This window comes from Camelina sativa, chromosome 13 (genome assembly GCF_000633955.1).
Source record: "Camelina sativa cultivar DH55 chromosome 13, Cs, whole genome shotgun sequence".
NCBI lineage: Eukaryota > Viridiplantae > Streptophyta > Magnoliopsida > Brassicales > Brassicaceae > Camelina > Camelina sativa.
This window is the reverse complement of record NC_025697.1, coordinates 6,911,633-6,933,478: the sequence shown is the minus strand read 5'-3', so window position 1 is coordinate 6,933,478 and position 21,846 is coordinate 6,911,633. Positions and strand designations below refer to the sequence as shown.

Below are 21,846 nucleotides of genomic sequence, written 5' to 3'. Positions count from 1 at the left end.
CCCTCCCCCCCCAGAAAGTTTTAAAAATATAGATCAGGGTAAAAAAAACAGTTGAAGGCAAAATTGAAATGATCGAGGCGAGAAACTCACGTGGAAACGGAACGGAGAGTGGAGGAAGCCATGAAAACTCTGGAAGATCTGGAGCCATGAGGATGATGATGAGAAGAACGATGATAAAATGATGAGGGTGAGGAAAAAGCGATCCGATCCATAGTCATAGCCATAGCCATTGTTTTAATTAGTGCCCCGTAGCCAAAACCAAACAAAATAAAAAAAAAAGAGATTGGAGAAACAAAACGAAATAAGAATTTTTCGATGATAACAGAGTGGTATGCTTAGGTTATTTAAGGTGGGAGAAACAAAGAAAGCAAAGGTGAAGAAACAAAACGATCAATTTCAGAAGAATGAAAAAAAACTGGAACGTGATTATTTCAGCAAGTGTACATTTATTGCAATATCTCTTATTTTTTTTAAATCACTGCCATTTTCTTCTTCACCTGTTTTTATCTATTTCTGTCCTTATTTGTTTACACAATAAATTCTAATAGGCCCATGGGCCGCCAATGCAGCTTTAGTCGTTGAAACGCGAAGTTGCTTGTCGTTGAAACGATATACTTGTTGTGTGATATCATCATGCTGTCGAAGCAAAAAATCATATTACGCGACAAAGATCTTTTATAGTATGACGGTAGAAAGAAACACAAAAAACATTGTCACTGATATGTCTTCATAACAATAAACGTGTCTTACGAGTTATGACCATGAGTTTCCGAGATGCTAATGTTTTGATCGGCTCGGGATGGATCGATGCATATAGTGATCGAGATATAATATTTTTGGACGCACAAGGGTTTAATTAGTCTCCTCCATTTTTTGCAAACAATGTGGGTTCGAAGATCGATGTAGCTAGATGGGTCATCTTGAAGGAGACTCTTACCAATCATTCTAAAAGTCAATAAAAAACTTCACGAGGAAGATATGATTGAATGTGCATTCATATACTGTAAGCCGTTCACCAAAACATGATACATCTGATTTCACATAAGTATATTACCATAACAATACTTACTTAGACGGGGAATATATATATATATATATATATATATATATATATCTTAAAAATATCATCATTACAACACAAAAACACAAAAAAAAAAAAATACACAAACGATGTATTTGAAGTCACATTAATTAGTGAACAAAATATAAATTGTGAGATGTTCATATAAATATTAAAACTGGACACATAGTTTGGTTACTCAGATCCACAAGTCACAATTTGGATGACAAACATATATAGTTTATTTATTTATACTATTTTGTTTGGTTATTTTTTTCATTGTTTAACTATTTTAAAAATATCTCTCTCTATAGTTTCACATCTCTACCAAAAACCCAGCTAAACGAAACAGAAGGTTTTGACACAAGCTTGACCCTATCATTAGCTCTTTCCTCTAACCTCTTGATCCTCTGCGGCAAGGTGCACAGATAATCCTGTGCTCTCCTCCCTTCCCCCGATAACCCCAAACCCAAACTCTCCACCTTCCACCACCTCAACAGAAACTCAAGTATCCCAGCGTAATCCGCCGCCGTGTAAACTCCAATCCTCTGCGCCACGGCTGCGTAATGATCGAACAGATCGTTATCTCTTCCGTCGTGCATCAGATGAGCCGGCATCGTGATCCGTTTCTTCATCATACTCGCCAGCGCCTGAACCGATCCGTCGGGGTCTATCTCGAACAGCTTCTCCACGATCTTCGTGTACGCTGTCTCGTGTCGCTTCTCGTCGGCGGCGATCGTGCCGCAGATCTTCGCTAGGGTAATATCGCCGTAGGTTGTGGCTAGCCTCGCCGTGTTGCCGTGAGAGATGAACGTAGCTCGCTCTTGGAATGAAGTGTAGATGAATCCATTGTATGGATTGTTCTCAAACTTCGAATCCTACAAGCCGTTGACCAAAACAAAACAAACATTATGAATAATTAAACTAATAATTTATTAATATCATTAATCAATATTAGTACTAATTTTTGTTTTTTAAAACTTCTATAAAAAGTTTTGAAAACCTATACTAAACTTGTCACTGTAACTATTTTTTTTTTCTTTTCAAAATAACCCAAAAAAAGTCAAATATGACTTTAAAAATGAATACTTACCATACCAGAGCCAATTAGATATTGTATAGTCATCTCAACATGTCGCATATCAACACGACCAGTTAGATAAAGATACTTGTTGAGTAAATCACCGTGACGGTTTTCCTCAGCCGTCCAAGCTCTAATCCAAACCGCCCACGGCGATAAACTACCACCGGTTTCATCCTTAACGCCGTCAAGTGTGTTCAACGTCGTTTGATATGTTGGAAGTGCTTCCTCTGTGATCATATCTCCGACAAGAACAACAAAGTAATCGTCTGGTATATCTTTTGTTCGCTCTCTGATATCTTTCACTCGGTCGTAGAACTCTTCGTCGTTCTCCGGTGCCGGTAAAAAGTCTTGTGGTTGCCATGAATCTTTGACGGGTTTGAGATAAGGTAGTAGTTTGTGTTCTGCCCAACTCTCCATTGATTTGAAGATCTCGAGCTTCTCTTGTGGTATTGTGTGTGTTATTTGGTTATTCACTTCTTTGATAGGTCGAAACTGATTGCATGTTTCGTTTTTTTGCCTACAAACAGAAACAAATAAAATAAAATTAATATCAAACAGAAATGGGTCCTGTGTACTTTGAAAGAGATTTGCGATATCTCTTTTAGAGTACAAAACTATAAAAGCGTAAATAGTACACTTATAGTAAAACTTGATAAATATGACAATAAACTCGATAGGTATGTCAAAACAACTATTTTTGGAAAAGGAATTGTGGTTGTTACGTTGTCATTTAACAAGAAAGTTAAAGATTATTTTCTGGCAACATGGAACTCTGACATAAACTCCATTAGAGATATTCATGTATTTTAAACACACGTAATCACAAAATGTAAAATAAAAATAAGGTTTTAGACTGTAGTTGCAATTTTAAAATTATTTTATTGAATATAGAAAAATGTTGATGATATTGATTGGTCAATTAGTCCTATCGTTTTTAGTTGAAGGCGTTGTGTCACCATATCCAGATTGGAATTTTTGGACGTTGTTGATATATATATATATATATATATATATATAGGGATATTGATTTTAATATGTCAACTAAACGCCTGTACAATTTTTACCAGAAACAAACAAAAAACAACAACGTTTGTTCAATAATTTTGCATGGTGGGGTAAAATTGTGAAGAAAAACAAGCCAGCATATTAAAGTACAATGTACTTTGCCTGATAAAATTTTGAACCGTAATTAATTTATAATACAATCAAAATTATCTCTATATTGTTTGTCTTAAGGTCACCTAATTAATGTCATGATATCGTGTGAAGCAAATCACCAAATCATATGCATACACACATACACATGCACACCCACACACATAAAGCTGTATATGTATATATAAAGCATAGTGATTCTGCAATATGAAAAAAAAAAAGTTATCAGGTGGACCAAAAAAAAGTTGACATCATGATACGAATACGAATAATGGGATTAACGAAGAAGATACATGGAATCCAATGACTTTAAATACAGTATTATAGTCCCATTGGACATAGCAATAATTAATGCCCGCTCATATATGTATTGTATATACTAGTAAACATTAAGAACTCCGATCGTGAATAACAAAATCTTGAAATATATACAACAAAATAAAATGAAATACATCGTTGAACTCAGTGACTCGTGAGTAAAAAAAACTTTAAAGAAACTAGTGGAATGATTTTATTTAATTATTTATTTGTGTTCAGAAAACGACGGTATGATTTAGATCCCGTGTAAATCAATAACATGTTAAATAGAGACAGCTAAAACACAGAATGATTATGTTATATTTGTTCAAAAAAAAAAAAGATTATGTTGTATATGCTTAATAGCATATCTAACTTATGTTCATAAACGTCTATAAACAAACACAAAAANAAAAAAAAAAAAAAAAAACTAGAAATCGAAGATCTAAAGAGAATATGGTACCTAGGAGGGTTCGTAGTGACACATGAAACTCGAAGACGACGAGAAGGATGAGAAGATTCACGGCGAGAAGAAGTAATCGCCGCCGGCTTATGCTTCATCGCCGGCGAGGTGAAAAGCAAAGCCATGGACATTCTCTCTCTCTCTCTCCGCAACAGATCTCTTCGATTCTTTCTCTCTCTCGCTCTCTCTCTCTCTCTCTCTCTCTCTCTTTGTGTACTTTGTTGTGCGGTTAGAAGAAGGAATATATATCTCTATATATATACACAAGAAGAGTTGACTAGAGTTGGAGTGTTTTGTCCTCTTATTGATTAGTTTCACACCTGTGATTAGTTATACTAAGCAACCATGGTCATCTGTTTACGTTTGAACTCTTATATATGGTATTCGTTTGTTTTTAAGTTATTTGGATGATTCATCAAACTTTAATTCGATGTATATATATATAACTCCCGTTGAAAAAGCCATTGTTTCCGTAAAGAATATATAAAATCGCCGTAGAAAATGAAATACTTAAACAGCAACATTTTTCTTGTTACCAAAAAGAAAAAACGTTTCTCAATAATTAGCACGCAAAAAACAAAAAAAACACTAATTATAATTTATAGAAACCTCTGAAATATGAAAAAAAAAAACAAATAAAACACTGCACGTAGTAATCATCTTTTGATATTCACGAGAAGTTCGTTTGTAATCTTCTTTCATTTTAATAAATAACGGGTGACCTTAGTCGGCCGGTCCCTTACCAAAAAAAAAAATCTTTTGATATTTACGAGCTAGAAGTAGTCGATAAAACATCATTGTCGCGCTTAATTAATTAATCGTGTTACGTAATTCTGGAATAGGAACCTTTCTAGGTGTACTCCAAATTTTTGTTGGTGTTACTTTTCTGAGATACTTTTCTTAAGAAAGAATATTATTTCTTAGAATGTCTCATATCTTAGAATATCTCATTTATTTATATGTGGAAATTGGAATTGTGGATTGTATATGATGCAATTTATGATTCTTACTAGTCAAAAATTTATGAGAGTTTTCGAAATAAATAAATAAAATGATGGTGAATACTCTTTTCTTTCTTTATCGGTCATTCGGTCTACTGTCGTATCGTTTCTATTGAAACAATATGTTCTCAAAGTTATAAATAGACCAAAAAAGAGAGACATAAACAAAAAGGAAAAAATCCGAAAAATACGCCATCTCATTTTTTTTTGCTGTTTAATTCCTTTAGTTATTAAATTTCTCAAAAATACATGATTTAATTTCCGTTGTCTTTAAAAATCTTCATTTTATTAATAATGATAGATACATACTTATGACATAACGATTATTAACTCTAATGACAGAAATGTTAACCAAGGTTAAACTACAACCTCACATGGTTAATTAGAGGGAACTAAAGACATTGTTACCCTCTTCTTCTTCTCCCAAATCGATTTCGACTTTTAGGACTCTAGAACCCTAAAAAAATCAGAAATTCAAATTTGGTTTGTGAGAATGGTGACCCAAAGGAGTCAATCAATTCTTGCAACGAACACACCACACAATCAACCAGAACCGCAACTACTCAGACGACGACTATCATCCCAATCAAAGGAATTTAGGATTTGAAGTTTGAGAAGAAAAATCGTTTTTAGGGTTCTAGAGTTCTAAAACTCGAAATCAATTTGGGGAAAGAAGAAGAGGGTAACAGTGTCTTTAGTTCCCTCTTATTAACCACGTGGGGTTGTAGTTTAACCATGGTTAATATTTCTGTCATTAAAGTTAAAAGTCGTTATGTCGTAAGTATGAATCTACCGTTATTAATAAAATGAAAGTTTTTAAAGACAACGGAAATTAAAACAGGTATTTTTTGAGAAATTTAATAACTAGAGGAATTAAACGACCAAAAAAAATTAGATAACATATTTTTCGGGTTTTTTCCCTAAACAAAAACAAAAAAATGGTTTTAACGTAAACAAAAATTTCGTAATTTTATGACAAGAAGTGTCGTATTGTTGTTAAATGAAAAACATAATAAGGTGTAGTAAGGAGTAAAGTCGTAACCGACGGTCTATATGCATGTGATGTTGCTCGAAGTCGAAAATAAAGTTGTTGCAAAGCAAAGTTTGGGTTTTGTAACATTGGGTGACTTGTGAAGTCACTGAATATCAAACCTCAATTAACGTTTACCATTTTACCAAAAAAACACTTAATTAAGACTACTGATTGATATATCTCTCCAATTTTGTCACTTATTTTTCTTTTGATTTTTAGCATACTATACAAATTTGTGATTGTTCCATTTAATGAAAAACTTACTATCATATACTCTCTCTCTCATAAACGTCTCATAAAGAATGATGTTTAGAAGCATTTACACATTTTAAGAAAACAATGATTATTGAGTTTAAATATATTTTTTCTTTGACGAAAGAGAGTATTATTTAATTTTAAACCAATAACAATTCAAAATTTTAAATATTTTCAATAATTATTTTTTTAAATTTACAAAACATCAATTTTTGTGAGACAAAAAAATATCCCAAAATATCAATTTTTGTGAGACAGAGGGAGTAAATTTTGTTGCACTCAGAAACTGCATCACAAATAAAGGTTACTGGAATTGATAAACTTACTAATTACGTTTGTTGAACAGAAAATAATTTTGGGCTTCTAAAACAGAGAATTTTATAGTTAATTTCATTATTAAATTGTAATATTTACGCGTTACATAAATTTTTAATTTATATATGCTATTTTTTTGTAAGATAATGGTATAAAAAAGCGAAGGTGTTTATAGATTATGTGTTTGTTTTACATCTTCCTATTGCTAAACGTGCATGGATGAATCAATTATGTATAATTGTTGAACCAACTAAACATTTTCTCGAAATCGAACAAACTTATAAAAAAAACGAAAAATCAGAAATACAAACCCGGGTCGGGTAAATTTCACCAGTCTTGGATTATTTTACACCCGACCCGGTTATAAACCCGTTTTAAAAGTCACGCGCTCGGGAACACCAGTACACCACGGGCCCACAATTCTATGCTGATACATTCCCTCAGTTTAATGATAGCGTTACCGTCACAGCGAAGCTACAACACACTACACCTTTTGGCTTTGATTCGATTAAAAAAAACCTCGCCGCTTATAAACGGAGTTTGTCCCCAAACAAAATAGCAAAAGCAGAAAAAAGAAGCCGCAGAAGTTAAAAACCCCCAAAATCGTACGACCATGACCACCGTCTCCTCCATTTCCGCCGCCGTAACAGAAGGCGGGAATGTTGCTACGCCGAGATGGAAGAAGAAGGGAAGAAATGGAAAGTTAAGGGTGATGTGTAGGCATGGCGGTAATATAGTTTCACTTCCGCAGACGAAATCGCCGCGCTACGTCGGCGGAGATACTCGAATCGTTGCCGTTCCTCCCTCCGCGGAAACGAGTTTCGATTCGCTTGTTAGCCACCTTAGGGTTACGCTGGGAATCTCATATCCTTTCAAGGTTAAATATCAGCTTCCTGATCAGGAACTAGATTCGCTTATCTCCGTCGAGACGGATGAGGATGTTCAGATCATGATGGAGGAACATGGATACCTCTTCTCCGAGTTTTCGATTCCTCAATCGCGAATCCGGTTGTTTATATTCCCATCGAAATCACAATCGAATGATGCTGGTGCGAGTCAGGGAGATTCGGCTCAGAGTAAAGCGGAGACTGATTTCGATTGGCTTGGAATCGAAGAGCCTAAGCCTGTTCTGCACGAGTCGACTCAACCGGTGCTTCAGCACCCAAAGACTGATACATGGTTCGTAGACGCGTTGACGAGCGCGGAGATGATGCAGACTGGGCGCAATAATAGTGAGAGTAGCGGAAGCGGAGATGGTAACGGCGGGATTTGTGGACAGGAGTCGATGATGCTCGAGACTCATTCGTCCTTTGGCTCAACATCATCCTCCGTTACTTCGACCAATTTGCCTCCGATCAAAAGCACTGGCGAGGACAACACAGTAAATTCGCAGGTCAAATTTGCGCCAGTAGAATCGGTGACAAGGTATTCTATGCTCTAGCTGCTTGATTACACTGTTTGATTGCTCTGTTGAATAGTTTTAGGTGTAAGCGTACTAAAAACTCTCACACAATTTGTTCATTTGTTGTCTGGGAAGAAATGAGCATGTGTGTTTTGAATTGTTTAGCCAATGGCACAGATGAATTTGGTAGTGTTGTATAACCAGGTTAAATGTGGGTGATATAAGCTATCTCTATGATCGGTGAATGAGTTCATTGGCTTAGGCAATCATTAGCTTGTCTTTTTTTACGATTGTGTAAGGACCTTGTGTTGTGGTAATTCCCAATTTGAAGAACATCTATGCGCCCGGGCTTATGTTATTCCTTGTGTGGTATTCAGCGACGGTTGTTATCTTCATAAGATGTAGTTATTCTAGTATTTGAAGTTGAGCTGTGTTCATAAGGGTTGTATGTTTTGCTATAGAAGCCACATGCCAATCCTGTCACATTTAGTTCAAATGCAATTTTGTAGCTGATAACCATATTCCTTTTGTTCTTGTTGTATGTATAGAGACAACACTGCAGTCACCCCAATCTCTTCTCACGAGCTACCGACACACTCACATGTTCTGGAGAACAAGTTGTCTTCAAACTTGTACGAGACTCCGCTTAACAAACCAGTTCCAATCCCATTTTCCGGGTATCCACCATTTATGAACCAAGCTCAACAACAACATATACAGGTCATTTACACTGGACATCCTTACATTGCCGGAAACTCACCTATGCCATTGCCTGCCACAGCATACCATCACACAAACCACACCCATTATCAGCTTCCGCCGCAGCCATACCCAATATACTACATTCCAGTCGAGCAGTACAGTTCGAGGTATGCTCAAGCACCGCCTGTGAATTCTGGCACGGTTTTAAACTCCCACCAAGTTGATTCCCCAGTGGTCCGCACCAGTAGCCCTCTAGCACCAGAGTTGTCCTCACATGTTTACCCTCCAGCCAAACCCGTTGATTCATCTGTACAAACATCAAGTGAAGCTGCGCCAAGTACTACTTGCAGAGATCCTTTCATCTACAACACTGACGTCGATGACAACGATATAACTCGTGCTCAGATTTACAAATCTCAGCCTCCAGCTCCTAAAGTGCCGTCGCAGTGTCAAACCAAGATGCTAACCGAAGCTTTGGGTCAGTTACACACCCACAATTCTTGAGAGAACTAAGAGTCCATACTCTTTTTTTTTTGGTCAAAGAATCCATACTCATGTTGCTGCACTTTCGGGTATTTGGTTTTACAGGTTTGTTTTGGTTCCCATACATATTATACATGCTTCTGCTTTTTGTCTCTTTCAGTCAAGGTGATCCTTGTTTCACTTTCTTTTTTACTCACTTTGTTGTAACAATGATTTTTTACGGTTTTTTTTTAATCTTTCCAAATACATTTTATAAAGAAATTAGTAATATCAATACTTTCAATTTTGTCCTCATGGTGGTTGATGAGAATTCATTGCTATTCAAAAGCTGAAGGTATTACGATGGTTTTATTGGTAATCTGCGTATCTCACATGTTTTTACAAGCAATTAGCAAAAAGACTAAACACTTTCTTTAGTTTTAAATTACTACTTATTTTCACTACAAAGAGCAACGGAAACGTCGACTTTTCTCGAACTTTAGAAATCGCCTAGGCACGCACACACGACGACGTTGATTTGACGTGAGCCGTCCACGTGTCCATATAGCTTACTGTTTAAACAATCTGGGTTCAACTAATCCACGGTGTACCATTACATTGTCGCACGTGATTCGTACCGTCACTCTTTTCCGGAGAGACTCATCGACGAGAACACCGACACGATCTGGTGAATCGAATCCGATCGCGCGTCAGATCGAAGTGTGAGAGTTTATTCTCTATCGGAATGCACAGAGACATTGGAACGAAGGAGGTGTTTCCTCTGATTGGGTTTTAGGGTTCCCGTGAAAGAATAAGAAAACAAAACATGGACGCGGAGCGATCGTCGTTGTGCAACTTTTTTGTGAACTTCCTGATGGAGGAGAACTACCTCTTGACGGCGTTTGAGCTTCTTCACGAACTCCTCGATGATGGCCGCGATGCCCAAGCAATTCGTCTTAAGGAGTTCTTCTCTGATCCTTCCCGTTTCTCTCCTGATCAGATTTCTCGGTATAATTCAATTCGAGGTTCGCCAGTTCTTCGCATTGCGTTTGTATTCGCCTCTCATTGTTAATTTTTTCTGTTACTGAAATTGTCTGCTATATCGTCCCTCTTAGTGTGGTTGAGCTGCGTTACGTTTTAGAGATCTTTTTGGGATATGATAATTGGGTATCTTATTTGGTCTTACTTAATTCACAAAGCAGTTGAAAGTGTAAATGTTTGATCATGGACATGTTTTCAAAGTTGTGAAAAGCACAGGTGTCAAGAAAATGATTGAGAAATCGTGAGAATGTATCTGTTCTGCATGCAATTTGATGTTCTTCTCATAGTTTAAGTTTGAAAACAATCATACTTGAAGGGTGATTAGTCCGCTTGTTTTATGAACATGTCGTATCTTGTGTGGCATTCTGAGGTTTTTGGTTTAGCTTCAGGCTTTCTTAGACAATATGGTTGGTAGCATGGCTAGTAATTTTTACCCTGAAATACAGTTGCGGATCCACAAAGTTTGTTGGAGGAGAAAGAAGCATTAGCTGAGAAACTAGCTATCAGCGAATATGAATTTCGTCTAGCTCAAGAGGATATTACAAGATTGAAAACTGAAGGACAGAAGAAATCTGATCATATTGACAAGTCAAAAGGTAATCCATAACTCAATTATTTATTCTGCTCTTTCTCGTCTCATAGTCTTCTACTTCGATAAACGTATATGCATAGACACTCTGTTCATGTTTCGTGCCATGAAGTCGGTAGGGTTTCAGAAATTTCAGTGATGACCGACCGGTTAGGGAGTCTACTTTGACTAAAATCATAGTCTCAGAGTGCAGACACTTTAATGTATCTAGAAGTTCTCTCTGCAATAAGTATTTGCTAGTCTAGCTTTCAGTTCCTGTCTATAGGCCATCTCCTCTATTCTTTCATATTTCTCCATGGAGATTTATCTGCATAGGTTTACTTTATGCAAACAATCATTTATAATGCACTTTCCAGCATGGTAGCAACCTAATCACCAAACTATGTCCTGATACTGTTTGTTATATCTCAGAGTTGGACTCAGATGAGTTTGAAGACAACAGACCAGAGATTCAACGGAAAAAGAAAGATTTTTCCTTCACAGATATAGGGCCTTTGAAGAACAATGAACGTCAAGACTTAAACTGTGCAGTGAAAGAATATCTTCTTCTTGCAGGTTACAGGCTTACCGCTATGACATTTTATGAGGAGGTATATTAATATGTATATTATTTTTTTTGCGTACTACAACCCACCTAGTTCTTCTGTTTCTTTTTTTGGGTCTGATTGCCGCAAACGCCATTTTGGAATCTCGATTAGCTTTTTTTTGCTTTGTGCCTATTTTGTGGCCTCATTGCCTCTTCATCTAGGAAAGTTGTAATGAAGAATAACTAAAAAGTAACTGGAGCTTTCTAGTAGCTTATTTTAATTTTAGTTTTCCATTTTGGTAACTATTTTGTAACTCTCTATGGTGAAATTGTATAATTTCCTTTAGAGGCTGCTGATAGTGTCTTGTGTTTGGGCTTGAATTGATATATTTGTTAGGTTTTGGGTAAATATTTCAATTTAAGTTTCAGGTCTGAATTATCTCTAACTCCAAAAGGAGAAACAGAAGTGTCTGACCTGTTTGTCTGTGCTGGTATTGTGTTTAGAACAATTTTGTAAATATGATGTCTGTTCTGTTTATCTCAGGTGACAGACCAGAACTTGGACGTTTGGCAGGACAGTCCAGCACATGTGCCTGATGCCTTGCGCTATTATTACTATCAGTACCTCTCATCAACTTCAGAAGCAGCTGAGGTTATATCCTGAAAGCTTAACTTGCATGTTCATCAAATTGAACTGATGCTGTCAGAAATATCAATACCTGAAAACTTAGTTCTTTGACGTTATTGTCTTATACAAAATCAATTTCCCTCTCCTTTTCCCTCTGCATCTTTCCCCTAGTTATTATCTGAAACTTGATGTTATTTTGATTGCGGGATGATTATGTAGAATGGGAGCTTGCTTTAAGTGCAACTTTTTGTATTTGAGAATTATACCAACCATTTAAGTTGCACTTTGAGCATCTGCGAGAATAAAATCCACCAGAATGTTCCATATATATTTTGAATTTGAATAACTCATGGTTCGCAATTTTCTTGGATGCAGGAGAAAATAGCCATGCTTCAGGAGAATGATTCACTAAAAAAGGAGATCGAGAGGCTAAACAAAGAAAAGGATGGACTACTTAAGAGCAAAGAAGATTTCGAAGAGCAAATCAGTGCTTTTAACAAGTCTACAGAATCACTTCAGAAGGATCTGAGGGATAGAGAAAAGCAGGTAGTCATTTTTTATAGACTGGATATCTTGAAGAGAGAGGCTCATACATATCTGAAATGTAAATACCTGAAATGACACTGATAGTTTTCAGGTGCAAAGTTTGAAGCAATCCTCAGAGCATCAGAGGATGATCCTCAATGACTGTAGGGCTGAGATCACTTCTCTTAAAATGCATATTGAAGGGTCTCGTGCTGGTCAGTACATGTCAGCGAATGAAGGCGATCCTGTAAAATTACAATCCAAGGATAATGGCGAGGAACAGTTAAGCTCTCTACCAGAGGAAGTTGAGAAACCAATAGTAGAAAAGGATGGTGGTTTGGTTTATGAAAGTTCTATATCGGCTGAGAAAGGGCACATACAAACAGAAGACGATCTGGTGGTGGAAGAAGTTAAGAATATAATAGCTGATCAAAGAGAGGTCACTGCAGAGGCCAGCAATAGTACTTTGCAGAACCAGAAAGAAGTCTCAAACTATTTGTTAAGTCCATCAAACGGAAGTTTTCCACCCGGAGACCTTGGAAGCATCTTGAAAGTGGATCCTGGGATTGGTCGTGGTTCTAACTCAAAATCAGACAAAGCAAATGGTGAAGCTGATTCTGAGGAAATGGCAAGTCTTGATCATGCTTTGGAATACTTGCTCTTATATCGTGACTGCCTGTTTTTTTTTTTACCTTTGCTAAATGATCTAATACAGTACTTTGAAAGAGCTCCTGTTTGGTCATCAGAAAAATTGGTAGAGGGCAATGTAGCTGTCTGCTTTCCTTTCGCTATACGTTGCTAATGTTGTGTCAACAAAATGTTAGATGGTTGTTTGAATATTCCTCTTTCCATTTGCAGGGTTTAGGAACTATTCAGATACTCGCTGATGCTTTGCCGAAGATTGTTCCATATGTTCTGATAAACCATCGAGAGGTTTGAGTTCTTTTCTCAATATTACCAGTCAGGACCAGTGGATGAAATATTAATTATTTGGTTTCTTTAACTGATAGGAACTCCTTCCCCTGATGATGTGTGCAATTGAGCGGCATCCAGTTAGCAGTACAAGAGACTCCTTGACTCATACATTGTTCAACCTGATCAAACGTCCAGATGAACAGCAGAGAAGGATTATAATGGATGTAGGTTATTGTATTACCTTTTAAGCTTTCATTGTGTATAATAAGACTTGTAAGGTTTTGAGCTTGAGGCGTTTTACTGTTTATCTCAGGCATGTGTTAGCCTATCGAGGAATGTTGGGGAAATGAGAACAGAGACAGAATTGCTTCCACAGTGCTGGGAACAGGTGAATGCTACTCTTGCGCACGCTTTGGACATTTTTTGTTATTTTCTTGATATGAGTGATTACATGCTGGTTGTCTATTTCAGATAAATCATACATATGAAGAACGCAGGCTGCTAGTTGCTCAATCATGTGGGGAGCTTGCAGAATATGTCCGCCCTGAGATACGCGACTCTCTCATTTTGTCTATTGTACAACAACTCATAGAAGATTCTGCTACCGTTGTTCGAGAGGCTGCCGCTCATAATCTGGCATTGCTGCTTCCACTCTTTCCAAACACAGACAAATATTTCAAGGTCAGCGTCACTAAATTTGTAGCTCCAAAACAGGCTGATTACAGAATTCTAGGATATGGTGGTGTCTTTAGGTTGTCATGAGACAATAGCATAGACGTTTTGTTAATATCCATAAAACCATGCTACAACACTAGCTTTCTACTTGTTTATTAGGTCGAGGAGATGATGTTTCAGCTGATATGCGATCCATCTGGCCTGGTGGTTGAAACCACATTGAAAGAACTACTTCCTGCAGTGATAAAATGGGGTAACAGACTGGATCATATCTTGAGAGTTCTTCTCTCTCACACATTGAGCTCTGCTCAGGTATAGACTCAATACATTATCCATTTTAAGATATTAACTGCGAATGGTTGTTGGAATACCTCATTTTAAGTCCTTTTCATTGCAGCACTGCCCGCCCCTTTCTGGAGTTGAAGGGTCATTGGAGTCTCATCTACGAGTCTTAGGTGAACGTGAGCGATGGAACATTGATGTCCTGCTAAGAATGCTCATGGAGTTGCTTCCAGCTATACACCAGAAGTCAATGGCAACATGTCCTTTTTCCTCTATCTCAAAATCAGAGGAATCTGCCTTCTCTGTTTCTTTGCTTGAGACCTATGCCGAGTAAGCTTCTCAAACCCCTCAACTACTCTGGACAACAACAATTTCTTCTAGTTTCTGACATCTTCTTTTATATAATCGTACTACTTATCTGACTGGAATATCTGACCAGGGGACGTTCTGAGTGGCCTATGTTTGAATGGATGCACGTTGATTGCTTTGCTAACTTGTTGCAACTGGCATGCATGTTGCCCCAGAAGGAAGATCATTTGAGAAATCGGATAACAAAGGTAGAAATTGTGTTGGAAACTGTTCTCTTATTTTCTATTGATCTTAGGAGTAATTACATTAATCGTTAAAAATCCTCCGTGCTGGTTTCCAGTTTCTCTTGGCTGTGTCTGAACTTTTTGGAAGTTCCTACCTAGCTCACATTGAGTTACCTGTATTTTTGGTGGCTGTTGGAGATGATGAGGCGGATCTTCAATTCTTACCTTCTGCAATCCATCCAAGGATAAAAGGTTACTTAATTGCTGGATAGAAAGCGACAGAAAATTTCCTGAAAAGAGGATTTGACATTGATTCTTGTTTCCTTTCTTCAGGCCTGAAACCAAGAACTGCTGTAGCCAATAGACTTGCCACTCTTTGTATTCTACCGCTTCTTTTGGCAGGAGTTCTTGGTGCACCAAGTAAACACGACGAATTAACTATCTTCTTACGACAACTCTTAGTCGAGAGTAAAACAAAAGAAAACCAGTCATCGAAGCACAATAACGAAGTTTTGGATGCAGTTCGCTTCCTTTGGTGCGTGCTCTAAAGCTTCCACTGTTAATTATGTTTTCCTGGAACTTCTTATTCTTACTAATGTAGACCACCTCTTACAGCACATTTCCGGAACACCATAGCATGATATTCGGGATTTTGTGGGAAATGGTCGTGGATTCCACTGCAGAACTCAAAATCAACGCTGCTAAGTTGTTGAAGACTATTGTAAGCTTCTCAACAACAAGCACGCACACACAAACTTTCACCTTTTTCCCCAAGTTTTTTATTTACCGAAGATTTGTTATATACTTGCACAGGTTCCATATATCGACGCCAAAGTAGCTTCTGCCAATGTGTTACCAGCCTTGATCACTCTTGGCTCAGACCAGAACCTGAATGTGAAGTACGCAAGCATAGATGCATTTGGATCTGTAGCACAACATTTCAAAGTCGACATGGTAATAATGCATAATAAAATTTTCGAATTACTTGAAGGCATAATAAAATTCTCCAATTACTTTTATGTGCTAATTAAATTTGTGTATGATGCAGATTGTTGATAAAATCCTAGTCCAGATGGATGCTTTTCTCGAAGATGGTTCTCATGAGGCTATAATCGCAGTCATTCGTGCACTCTTAGTTGCTATTCCTCACACAACAGAACGGCTTCGAGATTATCTTTTGTCCAAGATTTTACAACTCTCAGCAAGTCCAAGCTCTTCAACAGATGTAAATCGTCGCCGAGAAAGAGCTAACGCGTTCTGTGAAGCCATTCGTGCACTCGATGCAACCGGTAAGAGTACCAAAACCAAAACTTTCTTCTTCTTTTTCATACATGTTTGAGTGTTCAAAGGTTAACTCGTTTATGTTTTGAAACATGTTTCTGAAGATCTGTCTCAAACAAGTGTCCGAGAATACCTCCTTCCGGCGATACAAAACCTACTGAAAGATCCAGACGCGCTAGATCCAGCTCACAAAGAAGCGTTAGAGATCATAATGAAGGAGAGATCAGGTGGGACATTTGAAGCAATCAGTAAAGCTATGGGTGCTCATTTGGGGATTGCATCATCTGTGACAAGCTTGTTTGGAGAAGGTGGCTTGTTGGGGAAAAAAGAAGCAATGGAAACCACTGCGATTGCACCGTCATCACCAACACTTCAAGGACCTGAGTCACCAAAGGTTACGGCTGCTGCTACTGAAGACACGAGATTCAGACGTATCATGAAAGGCAACTTCACTGAGATGCTAAGGAGTAAAGCCAAGAACCAAGATGAGACACAGCCACAAAATCACTAAATATAACCAGGTTTTTTTTCATTAAATGCTTCTATTGCATAGATTCTTAATACAAGAGTAATAAAATCATGTTTTTGGGTTCTTTGGCTCGCTGAAAATATATATATATATATTTTTAATGTTATTCTCTCTTTTACCATTTTGTTTTACTTAGGAAGAAGACAAATATATTTTTTTTAAAGAATAGCTAGAGAGCCAAGGCAATTTTGTTCCATCTCTTTTCCCCTTCGTGGTCTCTGTCTATGAATAATCTAGCTTTGTACGCAAGGCAGTGTTATTCTGAAGTATGGTGAAGCATATGAGTAAAATGTTGCGGTTTGGATTCTATTGCGAATTAAAGAAATTATTCAGGTGGTCGGTAAGTATATATATAGATGGTATATATTGGTTAATGTTGTTCAGGGCCTTCAGGCATTTTCGATGAGACTGACTGGAAATATTACTCGATTTCACCAAGTGTGCCAGACCCAGACAAGAAAATAAAAATAGTATTAATGCACATTAATATGACAAAAATCGCTCAATTATTGTCCACACATTTTGGGCTTTTCCGTGTATAGAAGTAGACTGAGTGGGCCTCGCACGCGGGGTTAGGCTAAATTCCAAATTGAGAGGGGGCCTCATTAAGCGTGATTAATTTAGACAGACTCTATATAAGCATACACGTGTCAGGTGCTTCCAAATACTTTTTCTTGGTTATGTCGCGACTAATAACTTCCCCTTAATTGCAATTTGGTGAATTTTTTTAATAAGGTTTATAGTATGTATATCGATTTAAATCTAATATTGACAAAGATTACACATAAATAAATCCACTACTTTAAAATATGATTTATATTATGAATACTTCGCCGTTACTTGCTAACTTCTTGCATCTTCTATAAATGTGACCGTANAAAAAAAAAAAAAAAAAAAAAGTAAGAAGAGGAAGAAGATTCGCGATCGGACGGCGAACTCGTGATCGTCTCGACTCGATCCACCGTTGGATCTCAGCATGTCACTCTCCCGCCTACACAAATTCAAGCTCTTCGCCGCACATCGCAGCTTAGATGCATCCTCTGCCGCCGGGAACCCTGCGATGAGTCCGACGAAGAGCCCTGTATTTAATCTCCGGCGACGCAAAACCCTGCGGATGTTGTTCGAAAGGAGCTCCGACAGTCGCAGACGCAATCTCCGTCAGATCCTTGAGGATTCGCCGGAATCTGATGGAAACTACGGGAAAAATAAGAGGGGGAACCACCGTGCTGCTAGGGGTAAACTGAGAGAGCTCTTGGTGACATCGCCGTCGCCGCCGTTCAATGGTAGAGAAGAGATTTGCCGAGGCGGTGGAGAAGAGAGAAGCGAGAATCTGTCGCCGGTGACAGTTCGCTCCGTTGCTTATAACGGTGACGGGAGAGAGTTAACGGGTCGAAGATTGGGTTCGGTTCAATCATTTCGGTTGAGGATTTTGAGAAAACCATGGAGACCAGTGCTAGTTTCTATTCCTGAACAATAATAAAATAAATAAATAAACCTTTTTGTTCTTTTTACCTTTTCTCCCTTTTATTTTCCTTTTATAATATATAAAAACTATGTTTATGAGATCTTAATAGTTTTGAAATTGTCTTGTATTTAATTCCATAGCCGTTTTTTTGTTGTTAGTGTGATTATAAGATTTTGTAGACTATATAATCGTTACTCTCTAGGATTATATTATTTTACTTATAGATATTGTGATTTTTGTGAATATAAAAGCAAAACAGAACAAATGTTCGAGTTACGTTATTTTTTTTTAAAAAAAAAAAACCATTGGATCTAGTGAATCTTTTGAAAAGAAGAGGACAAAATTACCACATGTGGTAAAATATATTATATTGTTTTTTTTTTCTTTTTCTTTGGCGTGTTGTAACACAAAATTATAGGAAAGTTCGCAACGGCTGTGTAGAGAGAAAGAGTCAATAAAAATGATTTGGGGTGTATAAGTTTGTGGTGGGCAAAATGATAAAATAGGTAGCCATGCATCATGCAATGCTCACGAGGAGGAGACACGCATTTACTTCGTCCTAAAGTTTGTCTTTCCTTTCTTTTTGTCAGATCTCATCTTTAGGGGTATATCCTAGTTTGCCATTTAAATTCTTGTAGTATACTCACTAGCCACTACGATAGTTTTCGTGTGTACTCAGGTCATTAAGGGTCGTTAAAATGATTTGGAATATAGAAAAGGAAAAACCCTTTTAGACATTTTACAAAATAGACCCAAATTAGCTAATGTTATAAATGGGCCTTAATAGGCTTGATGGAAACAGCAACAACAATACCCCGGCTGGCCTCTAATCCCGTTTTGGTTTGGTAAGCCTAGTAGCCTTTGTCGAGGTTTTACATTTTCTCTATAAAAGCGCGTAAACCACACGGCGCGAGTCATGGTTAAATAGTTGACATTTGCCACTTGCTTATGAAAGGGACAAAGCTCTAAGTCAAGTGGAACATAGTGCAAAGGACATTTCTCAGATCTGACTTTTCCAAAGGTTCTATATATATAAAAGTTTGTGTACCCTTGCCAACGAGAAGATTCAATCATTTCAACGCAACACACACCATTGAAAGATGATTAGATGCTCAAATCTAACAATCGGGTCACTGGAGTTTGTGATAATATTTTACAAAGGGAAATAAAGATAAGATAAGTAGTGCCACTACTGTAGTGGTGGATCCTAAAAAACTGAGGAAATTACGATAAAATAATTCCAATAATAAATTAGCAGGAGGAGGAAAGAATTGTTCTATTCAGAGCAATAAATCCATCTCGTCCTTACTGACCCAATCGTACTGGTTTACTCCGGTAACGTTCTCACCAGTTTCAGACATTAGTAAAAAACATGTTTGCGTTCAAATGATTTGACTCTTTCCTACGAAACAACTAGGGGATCAGATTACGGTTGTCCATTCTTAATTTCACAGACAGATCATTAATTGTTGTTGTTCTCGAAATTACAGCATTGCTTAATTATTTTACAGTGGTACTTGTTGTCTTTTTAACTCACATTTATTTTGTCGAGATTATGGTTGCCACTGCACTAATATGTAAAGTTAAGACTTTGATTATTTTTTCACTTCAAACGCGTTTATATAGTGATTACTACTATTTGTTTTTCAGTTCAAACGCGTTAATTTGTGTATTTACCCTTCATATGAAACATGCTTCGCGCGGTTTATTTTTAACGCACCTAGCATTGCATTGTACGTTCTAAAATTGTATAAACTTATGGTAAAACTTAACATATTAGAACTTTTAAAATACAAATATTACCTTTTTATCATGTATTTGCAACTATATAATTAACAAAAATGAAAGTTAAAAGATGACTATAGATAGATGCGTGATCAAATATACTAATGTAGATTGTCAATGCGGTATCCGATACCGATTCAATTAGGTGTATATGTGGCCAGTTGTAACATGTGTAAAAGTATATATCACGTGCAAGTTATGAATAAAAAATAGTTAGACTGATGAGTTAAAAGTTATAAACATTGTTTGGTCCTTTTCTCATCTTGTTGTTCCCACTAGTTATCATTTGTTCCCACTAGTTATCATTTGTTCCCACTAGTTATCATAATGTTCTAGATCTGGTCCACATAATTCCATTAAACGACAACGAATCAAAATAGAAACAAAACCTCTAAAAAAGAAAAAAAAAACTAAAGACAAATTACTTGATTAAACAAAAAAAGAGAATCTATGTATAGTCAGTCACTTATAGACAGAACAAGAAATACCCCAATCTCTAAATCCTCAAAATTATATCTCACTCCCACTTCTTTATTCTGAGGAGAGTAGTTAAATTTTCTTTTCTCGGCCAGAGAATAATTGAGGTTGCAGCTGCAACTTTTAGAGAAAAAAGCTTGAAGCATATAATTGTGTGAAGTGAAGATCAGTATAGATAAATAAGCATGGAGACTATGATGTGGTGGAGAGAAATGAGGAGTCTACTTCTAGTTCCAATGTTCAAGTGTTTGGTCGCTATATGTTTGGTCATCTCACTGTTAGTTTTCGTAGAGAGTTTATATATGAACATTGTAGTAATTTACGTCAAGTTGTTTAAACGCAAACCCGAGAAGATCTACAAATGGGAGGCAATGCAAGAGGACATGGAGCTCGGAGATCAAAACTATCCCATGGTTCTTGTCCAAATCCCAATGTACAACGAACGAGAGGTACGTATTTACTTATAGTTTTATGAGTTTGTATTCAGTTATTTAATCTTAGATAGTGATGCAGCTTTTTAGTAACCTTAAACTCCCACAGGTGTTTCAGTTATCCATTGGTGCGGCTTGCGGACTCATATGGCCATTGGATCGACTAATCGTTCAAGTTTTAGACGACTCCACTGATCCCACTATCATGGTACATTTCTATTCATCGTTCTAAACACATGCTATTAATTAATTTATTACTAGTGAGAGGTTTTTATTATGTAACTTTTTTTTAAAAAATTCAAATAAGCTAGATTCATTAAAACAATTAAAATGTTGTGTTTTTTTTTTCTTATAACCACAATGAGATCAATCGTCTACTGTGTTACTAATTGCAGGATATGGTGAACATAGAGTGTGGGAAATGGGCAAGGAAAGGCATTAACATAAAATGTGAGAGGAGAGACAATAGAAATGGCTATAAAGCTGGAGCTCTTAAACAAGGCGTGAGGCATAGCTACGTCAAACAATGCACCTACATTGCCATCTTCGATGCCGATTTCCAGCCAGAGCCAGATTACCTCCAATGCACTATCCCATTTCTCATCCACAATCCCGAGCTTGCTCTTGTTCAAGCTCGATGGAAATTTGGTATGACTACTTGCAGTTTATACAAACAAAACGATTTCCAAGGTGTTTACTGACCATAGTCATGTATGATTAAAGAAGCTATTCATTGGTGCAGTGAACGCAAAGAAGTGCTTGATGACTAGGATGCAGGAGATGTCTCTTAATTACCATTTCACGGCAGAGCAAGAATCGGGATCCACTAGACATGCCTTCTTTGGCTTCAATGGTACATCCTTATCAACATTTATTAAATACATTATCTTGTGGTCACATACTTCACAAAAAAAAAAAAAAAAAAAAAAAAAAAA

At 37.0% G+C, this 21,846-nt stretch overlaps 6 protein-coding genes across 6 annotated transcripts in view; 4 read left to right on the top strand and 2 right to left on the bottom strand.

Annotated features, from left to right (window-relative positions):
* Positions 1-451, bottom strand: part of LOC104735649 (stearoyl-[acyl-carrier-protein] 9-desaturase 1, chloroplastic-like) — a 2,998-nt gene extending 2,547 nt beyond the window's left edge. Inside the window, exon 1 of the mRNA XM_010455479.2 lies at positions 91-451. Coding sequence (XP_010453781.1) covers positions 91-230 — 140 coding nt within the window. The 5' untranslated portion in view covers positions 231-451. The remainder of the gene's footprint in view (positions 1-90) is intronic.
* LOC104735648 (stearoyl-[acyl-carrier-protein] 9-desaturase 3, chloroplastic-like) lies at positions 1,174-4,419 on the bottom strand. The gene is made up of 3 exons (XM_010455478.2): positions 4,060-4,419; positions 2,154-2,661; positions 1,174-1,938 (listed from the first exon to the last, which is right to left on the bottom strand). Exons 1-3 carry the CDS (start codon positions 4,188-4,190, stop codon positions 1,369-1,371), a joined length of 1,209 nt encoding a protein of 402 aa, XP_010453780.1. The 5' UTR covers positions 4,191-4,419; the 3' UTR covers positions 1,174-1,368.
* Positions 7,134-9,544, top strand: LOC104735646. Its single transcript, XM_010455477.2, has 2 exons — positions 7,134-8,088; positions 8,614-9,544. Exons 1-2 carry the CDS (start codon positions 7,277-7,279, stop codon positions 9,269-9,271), a joined length of 1,470 nt encoding a protein of 489 aa, XP_010453779.1. The 5' UTR covers positions 7,134-7,276; the 3' UTR covers positions 9,272-9,544.
* Positions 9,836-16,949, top strand: LOC104735645 (lisH domain and HEAT repeat-containing protein KIAA1468 homolog). The gene is made up of 19 exons (XM_010455475.2): positions 9,836-10,254; positions 10,717-10,866; positions 11,271-11,449; positions 11,930-12,037; positions 12,389-12,559; positions 12,651-13,166; positions 13,397-13,471; positions 13,549-13,677; positions 13,767-13,841; positions 13,925-14,134; positions 14,288-14,440; positions 14,526-14,740; positions 14,850-14,967; positions 15,060-15,195; positions 15,277-15,478; positions 15,559-15,664; positions 15,757-15,897; positions 15,992-16,232; positions 16,329-16,949. Exons 1-19 carry the CDS (start codon positions 10,056-10,058, stop codon positions 16,733-16,735), a joined length of 3,531 nt encoding a protein of 1,176 aa, XP_010453777.1. The 5' UTR covers positions 9,836-10,055; the 3' UTR covers positions 16,736-16,949.
* On the top strand, positions 17,535-18,352 carry LOC104735644. Its single transcript, XM_010455474.2, has one exon. It carries the CDS (start codon positions 17,730-17,732, stop codon positions 18,228-18,230), a length of 501 nt encoding a protein of 166 aa, XP_010453776.1. The 5' UTR covers positions 17,535-17,729; the 3' UTR covers positions 18,231-18,352.
* Positions 20,445-21,846, top strand: part of LOC104735643 (probable mannan synthase 11) — a 3,607-nt gene continuing 2,205 nt past the window's right edge. The window contains exons 1-4 of the mRNA XM_010455473.2: positions 20,445-20,929; positions 21,021-21,119; positions 21,307-21,559; positions 21,654-21,764. Of these exons, the coding sequence (XP_010453775.1) occupies positions 20,666-20,929; positions 21,021-21,119; positions 21,307-21,559; positions 21,654-21,764 (727 nt within the window). The 5' untranslated portion in view covers positions 20,445-20,665. The remainder of the gene's footprint in view (positions 20,930-21,020; positions 21,120-21,306; positions 21,560-21,653; positions 21,765-21,846) is intronic.